The following is a 10418-nucleotide window of genomic DNA, read 5'->3' as shown; positions in this document are numbered from 1 at the left end:
CCTGAATGAGATTACACATCACGTGTGCTAAATGTTTTCAATATGGTAGACAATAGAAATAGGGCTGTAAATAAACAGAGTCGGCTCAACTTGGCTCGATAACAATCCTAACTATAAATAAAAAGAAAATAAAATGGATCATCATAATGTAACATCCAACAGGTAATTGATATTATTTGATTAAAAAAAAAAAAAAAGGTAATTGATAAAAGGGTGTGAAGATTTAAATTCCAATTTTGCAGCAAAACATAATCACTTTCATTCCTCTCTTATGGTACAGGTACAGTGGCCTCTTAAATGCATATATTCATAGAGACTAACAGAAAAGAAGAAAAGAAACCCACTTGGTTCTAGAGTCCCAAAAGAAAAGTGGCTGACAAGCCACCCCCTTGCAAAATTTAGAAGGTAATTTATGAGGAAAAATGAGCTATCACCCAGGTTAACATTACATTGTTGAAGCTCCATGCAATACAATAACCTGCTGCTTACAGTAGTTTTCATGATGCCGGGGCATACTCTTGAATGGCTGTTGCCAGTTTATTTCGATCCTCCTCTGTTTTTGTCCGAATTAAGAAGGTACGTGCGACGACGCTGTTATTGCCACCATCATTTCCATCATTATCGCCCTACAAAAATCAAACAAAACCAAACGTTTCACAATGCACACAACAGCTTCAATGAATGTCAAGTCACACATCTTTGAATATCAGGTCACATACAGACCATCAGTTATCTAGAGTTGAAATTTGGGGAACAAGAAACAGAATTATAAACCAAATTTATATGAAGCAGGTTCTGCACGTCTAGGGTCGAAATTTCTTCAGAGCAGGAGCATCCTAGAGCATGTTTTTCTACATGTATTTATACGTTATTATATTACACATATAATATAGAGGAGACAATTGCAAAAGACAAATTTATGTTTACATCTCAAATTAGTAAAGATAATAAATTTCTCTTGGGTGTCATAATATCTAAAAAGAACAGGTCCTTAAAAAAATATTTGATCCTGACCTCTATAAAGAATACAGAAATAGGAAACAACCGGGAGAAGGTAAGAACTCCCAAACTACTTGCAGCCCTTATCCTAGGAGCCAAATGCTGCCTAAAAGCAATTATACATGGCTTCCTTTCTACAGCAAAATAGAAAATAAAAGGGTTTGACATTTGATCCTGAGCTCTATAAGGCTGCCTTCTAGTATTATTAACTGCATGACAACCAGGGAAAAACTAACTAAAAATGTTATTAAATATAAAATATGCACTTTCATCATGTATTTACCAAAGAATGAAATATTGCAACGACGGAGTTCTTCTGTAAATTTGTCTTGATGCCAGGATACAGCAAAGCATTAAGCAGCAGTTTCCCAACCTGCAAATAGTAAAGGTTATAGAAAGTGAAACTCTTTTTAACAATAATTTAAAGTTGCCATGGTTTAAAGTAAAAACAGGCGTCCAAATGCCAAATAACCATGCTAGAGTGGGATATATTCTCTCCCCACTCTAGCAGGGCTTCCATACCAGCTAATATGTTGCTTGTGTACCTTTCCACTTCACAAGTAACAAAACAAACTTATTTCCCATTTCACTCTTTTACCTCTCATATCCAACACTCCGAATGGCACATAAACAAAAGTGAGAAGCAAAAAAGAAAAAAAAAAAAAATCCTTTCTCATATCAACTTTTCATGCCAACCCTAATATTTAAAACAAAAGTATTAAGGAAACATACATCATTTCTAACAACAATGGTTGGTTTGGATTCTTTTGTACCCTTGTCGACACCCTCTTTGCATTTAATGTAAAGCTGCCCCATGCCTTTATCTTTCCATGCATCTTTATCTGCTGGATCACTTGGCTGAAAATACAAACACCATAATAAGTCAAATTGGCACTAGGCAGATAGCAAGATCTCAACTCATCCACAGTAAGCAGAATGCAACCCATCGAGCAAAAACATATCATTGAATATCATTGATGTACACCCATCAACATAACCTTCTTCACTGTCAACAGCATCATTAAACTGAATATGTGAATAAATGGGAATAGCACGGCCAACTCATTTCCATCGTTAAAAGTCCTACTTGAGGAGAGGATGGAAATTGAACCATTATCCCACCCAGTTAATATATGGAGTGCATAATTAATGGTTGTCTCAACATGAGTCCCCTATAAAATTTCTGAAAAGCTGCCAGATCACTCTTATACCAGTTACAACTGGTTCCCTTCAACAAACTCATGCATGTTCACACATACACGTGTATACATGTATAAATAAAGTAAACTGTTGGCACATAAGCAAGTTTGTGAAGGCAAGTCAGCGTTGTGACATGGCAAATTTCTATAGCCCGGATTATGGGCTCAGACAGCCCACCACATCTAATCATCCATTATGATAAATATCACTAGTGATGCACACAATATTAATTGTTCTTTTTTAAAAACCTCAGTCAGTCCTCCCTCTGATTACACCAGGACTTTCTATTTTTTATTTTTTATTTATTTATTTATTTATTTTTATGAATAATAATTTATTAAAGAAGAAGAAAAGCTCATGTACACAAAAAGTATATAGGAGAAGCTACCACCCTAATGGGGTCAAAAATCTAAAAAGATAACAAAATCTACAAGATTAGAGGAGGGGAGATTAGGAACAAAAGTAACAGCCCAGTGTAGAAGGGAGCTCAACCAAATCCACCATGATGTATATGAAACCGATTAAGGTATAAAGCCATAAATCTAACTGCAGTACTGTAATATGCAACAGAAACATCAGCATTAATTGATAATGGAATGAATTCAATATAGTTCTAGCCAAATGAACAGTCGATGGATAAGCTACTACACCCTTAAATTGGCTCTGCGTGAGCCCTGACATGACAAAGCAAGCTTGCATACATATCAAGTATGCATTCTTCTTGTCTCACCACTGAAATAGGTACATTTAAAACAAAGTTCATTGATGATATTAACAAAATGACATGACCTCAAACTGTCATTTGCACAAATTCAAAATGGTAATATTTATTCTGATAAAAATTAAATACGTGTAGCAATGAGACATATGACATATATAGTAAGAATATTGCTTTCTCTAAACATGCAAAATAAGGGCAAACAGCATAAATGAAAGCAAACTAAGAACGCTACAGATGCTGTCTCGATAAGATGATATCATATAAGTTTTCACAACTGAAGCGACTGGCCCTTGGACCAATTGGCATTGCCTCCCCACTTAAGTAATAAATTGAGGGTGGGATCATCGGTTCCATCCCATGCGGTTGCACAAGTTGTGTTTTTACATATCAAAAAAGGCTTTCACAACTGAATACCTTTACATAAAGCTTGCACTTGATTTCATGAACTACAACTATGCCCTTCTCTTCAGACTTTTTAACAGATGGGCTGCTAGGCTGCTCCAACTCATTTTCTATAAAAAGAAGAAGAAAAATCATTACGTATCTCATAAAAAGAAGGCAAAAAAGAAAAAAAATCGATGTTTCTTACAAATATAACCATCAAATTAAAAGTTCTACATACATAGCAAATAAGGAGTGGATTCAGACAATAAGTGGTCAGACCATGAAGGTGAACATAACGCCTCATACGAAAGAACAAAAGCTATATCTCCTATTTTATACATACCCTCTAGTTGAAAAAGAAACTGGATAACAAACTAAGCAAAATTCCTACCAGAACTCTGGTTCACACCAAATGTAAGAATTCAAAGAGGCATGAAGTTTTTCATTTCCAAACCAAATAAGAAATCATCTTTTCACACTAACAAAGAAAATTTCAACAGTAGACTCAGTTGTTTATTTGGGGGCTTTCAAATTGCAACAGAAAAAAGAAAAAAAATAGAGAAGTGTTCATCTGTTCAGTAAACTCCAAATTTAGCAAGGTAAGAAACTACCTTCATGTTACTGGAAAACTTTTTTTTTTGATAAGTAATGAAAAGTTTATAGAAAAAGCATTAGGCGCCCCTAAGTTCGTGTTAGAAGAGTTATTAGGGTTGGTGAGTCATTAGGGTTTGGGAGTATTTTGGTCATTGTAATATTTCTCTAACCCAATATAATAATATGTGTGGTAGGCTACAAGAGAACAAGTTTAATAGCCTCCAACTTTTATATCTAAACCGTTCATACAAACTATAACATGGTATCAGAGCCTTAGGGTTTAGATTTTGGCCATTTGTTTGTAGTCTTAGTTTTCCGCTCTTTTTGTTTTGGTTGAATCCCTCATTCTGTTGTTGGGGAGTGTTCTTCTGGTGGTACCGCCCATGTGGGCTTAGTGCCCACACGGGTAGTGCCCTAAAAGATGTTCGTTGTTAGAAAATACAATATATATATATATATATAAATTCTGTGTTTTCACAGTGGTTGTCGTTTAGTTTTGTAGCACTCGTAGTTGGTGTCGCCGACAAGATCTGAGCTTCCAGCATGGTGTTTTTTGGCACTGTCTGGTCGTCTCCGACGAGTTCTGGAGGATTTGTAGTGTTTCACGGCCGTATTTTGTGATCTCCAGCGATTTCTGAGTCTCCGGTGGCCTTTTGTGGTGTTTTTTGGCGCTGTATGATCGTCTCCGACAGCAAGTTCTGGTGGTTCCAGTGGATTCCATCAATTTCCGGCAAGATCTGGTCATCGCCGGTAGGTTTTTGGCAAGTTAGTTGGTGAAGAAGATATACGTTTGGTTTGGGCTACATGAAGCTTCCATCGGGTTTGTTGCTCAAGTAGTTCCTCGTTGTTGGTTGATCACATGAAACGTGATCGTTGTTAGTCGTCAAGATCCGATCGGCCTTGGTGTTTTGCTGTGAGATCCGATTGGCCTTGGTGTTTTCCGGTGGGTTCCGACTGGTCCTTGTTGTTTTCCAGCGAGATCCTATCAGCCTTGGTGTTTTTCGGCGAGATCCAACCACCCGTTGCGGTTTCCGGCGAGTTTTCAACTAGCGTTGAAGTTTTTTAGCGTATTTTCTTATTATTTTTTAATTTTATTACTCTTTGTAATGTATGCTCCAAGCTGTTCCAGCTTGAGGGGGAGTTTATGTTTTTCGTTTGCTTGTTTCTTCCAAGTTGGACTTATATATGCTCCAACTTGAGGGGGAGTGTTAGAAAAGTTATTAGGGTTGGTGAGTCATTAGGGTTTTGGAGTATTTTGGTCATTGTAATATTTCTGTAACCCAATATAATAATGTGTGGTAGGCTACAAGAGAACAAGTTTAATAGCCTCCACCTTTTGTGTCTAAACTGTTCATACAAACTATAACACATATAAACATAACATGTTGAACTGAAGTCACATATATTAGACCAAGATAGAAATCTAACTTAAACAACCAGGCAGTACTATTGAGAAAACAAGCACAAACTGTATAACAAGAGTATGCTTAGTCATTGTACTTTCGATAAATGGCTTAAAAAGAGCTCCAAAAAACTACTCCCTCCATTCCATATTATTGGTCTTCTATTTCATTAAGGGTCCCAAAATATTGACCATTTTAAAAAATCAATGAACACAATTTCAATAACTTACCATCTAGTTTATTTAAAAAGTCAATTCCCATTTTTTCATTGCTTTGGTTGAGTTTTAAATTGAGGGTAATTTTTGGAAAGTTATACCTCTTTTTATTGAAAGACAATACGTTAAATGATTTCCCTTAACAAGTTGGATTTTCTAAACAGACCATGGACATGGGATGGATAGAGTATTATTGAACTTAAATTTAGAAGACAAAAGAAGAGTAAAAATTCCATTTTCTCACCACCATCTGCATCGTCTGAAGCATCATGGTTTGTGGGAACCGAACTTTGAATAGCAGTGACTGAACTTTGACTCCCTGAAAAGATAAAAAAGTAGGATGTCAACTCATTTCAATCTCATCAAAGTAACACATACAGCTCTGGATTAAAAAATGGAACAGCTAATAGAGATAATTAAGGATATCAGTTTATTTCCTGAGCTTTTAACTAAGTTCTAATGGCTTATTTACTCAAAAAATTTGCATTCTTTGTTATATAATAACCAATATGGTCATTACCAGAAAGGTCCTGGGTTGGATTAACTCTTTGTGAAACACTAAGGCATGGAACTCACTTTAATTCACGGAAGACAGTGATGATAAACACAAAAATTTCAACCAGTTTAAGTTTCGGATTAGAATAAATCATAACTTTTAATGACTACCTACCTTTACCCTGTGACGTAAAGGTGTATATAGTATTTTAAAAGGTTCACTAGAATTATTCATTTGAGCCTTACTTTAGTCTAGTTTACCATCACAATATCTTCTAAATTTATACTAAAATATTTTTACTTCCAACATTAGAAATTAGATTTTTTTTTTTTTTTTTTACTTAATTTAGGCTCCACTTAGGAGTGAAATGCATTTTAAGCACCAACACTTTTTATTTTATTTTATTAAATTCTGTTGTATAATTACTTTTTTAAACTAAACAGCATAAAGCTACTACATGCATATCACTTCCATCAGAGATCATAGAAATTTTTTGTTAAAATTAAATAAAATAATACCACCAAACAAGACAGGAGTTTGAATGTTCGAGGATACTCCAGAGCTCCATGAAGTTGCAAAGCTTGCAGTTGTACCCACGGAAGTAAACCCAAGGCTTTGACTCTTTGAAAATACTCCAGAGCTCAATGAAGTTGCAAAAGTAGTGGCTGTGCCTGCTGGAGTAGATCTAGAGGTTTCACTATTTGAAAATACTCCAGAGCTCAATGGTTTTGCAAAGGTTGTGGTTGTGCCTGCTGGAGAAGATCCAGGGGCTTGACTGTTTGAAAATACTCCAGATTTAAATGAATTTGAAAACAATGTAGCTGTTCCTGCTAGAGTAGACCCATGGGTTTGACTGTTTGAAAATACTGCAGAGCTCATTGAAGTTGCAAATGGTGTTGGTGTGCTCACAGGAGTAACCCCGGAGCTTTGACTTTTGGAAAATACCCCAGCACCCCATGACTTTGCAAAGTTAGTGGTACCCGATGGAGTAAATCCAGCTTTCTCTTGAGGTAAATTTATCCCACTATTCTTGGTTTCAGGCACCATTTTATTTTCAGTGGTTCGAGATTCCGCACCAGACAAGCTACCTCCATTTGCTGCATTTACTTTGAGCCAGTTGACAACATCACTAAACTTCTCCTGAAAAAAGAGGTTGAATAATTTTTTTTTTTTAAGTTAGCAAATTTATAGCCAAAGCCAAACCCCTCCCACCAAACTCTCAATCCCAAAAAAAAAAAAAAAAAAAAAAATTGTTTACAATTAAAAACAACCTAATTTTTTTTTTGGGTCAATGCCTACTACTTATAGCTATCCTCCACGGTTAAATAAAAGTAATAAGATTATAGCAGGATTCTAATTCTAGTCCAACTGTTCATGTTCAGGTTTGAGTTGAAGAACCAAACTTAGTATCGGGCAAACATCAAGGTTCAATCTCTAGATGTTGACATTCCCCCCAAAGAGTAAAAGAGACTAGACGTTAGGGCTACTTTGGAATTGGCCATAGACACTTTAAAACAAACTGCTCCTAGTGTAATATATTGCACGTTCAATCTTCTAATAGTATGAGCATATATCCTAATCAACAATGGTTGACCACAAAAAAAATAAAAAAAAATGAGAGACAATAGAGCAACCAAGTCTGCAAAAAAAGGGAGGGGGTGGGGGGGCATAATTTATCTTTTAAATCTAAGTATCTGTGTGCATTAGAAAACGAATAAAGGACATTTAAAAGGTTGGTAAACAAAGTCAATACTAATTTGAAAAACTAATGAGTTTCTAAATATATGTTACATGCAACCATGCATGCATACATACAGTGTCACAATAACAGGCAGACATATATGTACTTACACTCATAGTTAACATAAAAGTGAATTCAGTAAAAAATAGCAGTTGAACCCTCCAAATTAGCTTCTGTAAAATATATATACTTCAACCATCAAATGGGCCTAAAGATATTAAGATAGTAGACATATCTAGATACTACAAAAAGGAACAAAAAATAAAAAATCAACTTTCAAATAGATGAAAATCTGTCTGGAATTACCATAATGTTCGAAGCATGAGCTAGGTAGTCCCGGACACCATCTTCCCAAAGTTCATCAGGATGGTTCTTCAATTGTGCTTGCACCCAACTGTTCACAATAAACAAATAGAGGCATTGTATCATGGAAATTAGAAGAGATTCTGCAGGCTACCTAAGATCAAGAACGATGAAGGACCAAATATTAACAACAGGAAATATAACTAAACCATTTAGAACATGGAAGTATTATGTAATTTCGTAGAATACAAAAGATATCAAGTCATTGCAAAGTTGCAGAAATTTTTTTTTTTTTTTTATAAGTAATAAGAAGTTTTATTAAAAAAGCGTAAAGGCACCCCAAGGTAAGTGTAAAGGTGCCCCAAGGTCATTGCAAAGTTGCAGAAAATTAACTGTTGTGAGTAACAAAAGGACTAATCACTACGCCAAGACTGACCATAGAAATGGAATAGCCATAAGCTACATGATGAATGACAGAGTCAAAGTGGTAAAAGAAGAAATAAAAATAAATAAATAAAAAATAAAAAAAACAGATATAAGAAAGTTGGACCTTGCAAACTGGGTATTTAGAGCTCTCACATGCTGCCGAGATGACTTAGCCCGTTGCATATCCAACGTAGTTGTTGCTGTCAACTGTTGAGATGATTCTGCCCTATGACCATCAAATGTAGATCCTTCCATTAGTCTTTTTTTCCGGAACTGCATCACATTGAAATACAGAAACTATAATAAGCCTCCACACAGTCAATGACAAGATAAAACCACATAAAAGAAAAATGGGATATATATGAGTACTTTTCTCAAAATAAAGTGTTACGGTAAACCACCAACAGCTGCTTCCATTGTGTCTACGGAAGACACAGTCACATTACTTTTATTATTTTTGTTGAGTTCCAACAGACGTTGTGCTCATTTTGAGAGTTGGTGAAGATCCTAAACAACTGAACGCTAAAAGAAGGACAATTTCAAAAAGGAATGCCATGGCAATTTTTCCAGCAACCATTTCAATTTAACTTTCTCATCTTCCAAATAGCTACATTATATTCAAGAGCTCGTGATCACAACACGAGGTGGAATTGCATGGAAAATTCATAGCATGAGGTGCGAGGTTGTACAAGCATTTCTGCAGAAAGAAGCCGCTTCTCCAATAACCAAAATCAAATCCTTCTATCCGTTAAAACTTTTCAATAACCCATCGAAAAGACTTATAAATCTAAACCCAAGTTAGCAAAAATGAACTACTTTTGCAACACCCAGATCAGTCGTGAGTGAAGCACGTAATCGCGCCGTTGCCATTGCTTTAGTTCCCGGTTTCCCTCATTTCATTTTCGCAGTCTTGCTCAAAATACCACCCAAGTGGACAACTGGGGTTAATATTCTACACTTGCCCCTAAAATTTACCACCAAAAAGGTACCCAATATGAACACTTCAGAATTTCCCAGAACCATAATTAAACCCAATCATCATTCAACAAATCATACTTCAATTAAGCTCTACTTGGCAGCTAACAAAAAAAATAACCCACTAAAAAAAATCAAAGAATTGAATTTTTCACGCTGTATATTCTTCGAATATTTGCTATTCAGTAAACAAAATTCAAACTTGATCCAAATTATCGTTACTCAGCTCAGTAAATTTATTTTTTTAAAAAAAAAAATCAAAATGTTAGTTCATTTTTTCCTGGCAAAACAACAGAGCGAAAATCATGTAAAATTAAAAACTACGCAAAACCAATAATTGAGCAAATTGAATTAGGGATTTTGGGAGTGTCGGGTACTCACGGCCGAGTCGTTCGTCTCGGGGTTCGAGTCGGGCACGCCGAAACGTTTCGTTCCGTTCATGATTGTGAAATTGGGGGTTTCTTCGAAAAGCGAAAGAGGGAAAAAAGGAAGAGATTTTAGGGTTTCTTTTACAAAAATAGAAAAATTGTTCTTTGGGTTCAGGCTGTGTGTTAAAAGGGAAAAGGCTTTCTTTTTTCTTTTTCTTTTTTCAATTTTCATTTTTAAGTTTTTTTGAAGCCGCTGGATCAGGTGGGGAATGAACTTTGAACTGGGACCGTTGGATTGGGGATGGTCATGGGGGCTGACAAAGGTCGACATGGGTCACGTGCTGTTGGAATTGTTTAAATGTACGTGGATGTCCATTCTTGTGGGGCCACCGCAGCCACTAAAAAAACGTGGGCAAATATGGGCCTCTTCATTGAAGGGCCTTGGGCTAGGGCCTTTAGCAATTCTTTTCGGCCTATTCCCAATAATTTTAGTTTTTTTTTTAGTTTTTTTTTTTTTTTTTTTTTTAATTAATTTATTTTTTTATCTTTCTTTTGTTGTAATCTTCCTTCCTCTTTTCTCATATTGAAAAGAC

General features: G+C 35.6%; 1 protein-coding gene across 1 annotated transcript; it reads right to left on the bottom strand.

The window, feature by feature from the left end:
* Positions 1-202: 202 nt before the first annotated feature.
* On the bottom strand, positions 203-9994 carry LOC132175497 (uncharacterized). Its single transcript, XM_059587470.1, has 9 exons — positions 9839-9994; positions 8607-8755; positions 8060-8147; positions 6531-7152; positions 5761-5835; positions 3335-3432; positions 1732-1857; positions 1283-1372; positions 203-626 (listed from the first exon to the last, which is right to left on the bottom strand). Exons 1-9 carry the CDS (start codon positions 9896-9898, stop codon positions 498-500), a joined length of 1437 nt encoding a protein of 478 aa, XP_059443453.1. The 5' UTR covers positions 9899-9994; the 3' UTR covers positions 203-497.
* Positions 9995-10418: the final 424 nt, after the last annotated feature.

The sequence above is a fragment of the Corylus avellana genome, chromosome ca3 (genome assembly GCF_901000735.1).
Source record: "Corylus avellana chromosome ca3, CavTom2PMs-1.0".
NCBI classification, from domain to species: domain Eukaryota; kingdom Viridiplantae; phylum Streptophyta; class Magnoliopsida; order Fagales; family Betulaceae; genus Corylus; species Corylus avellana.
Note: the sequence above shows the minus strand (reverse complement) of the source record. Positions and strands in the feature narration are given on the sequence as shown.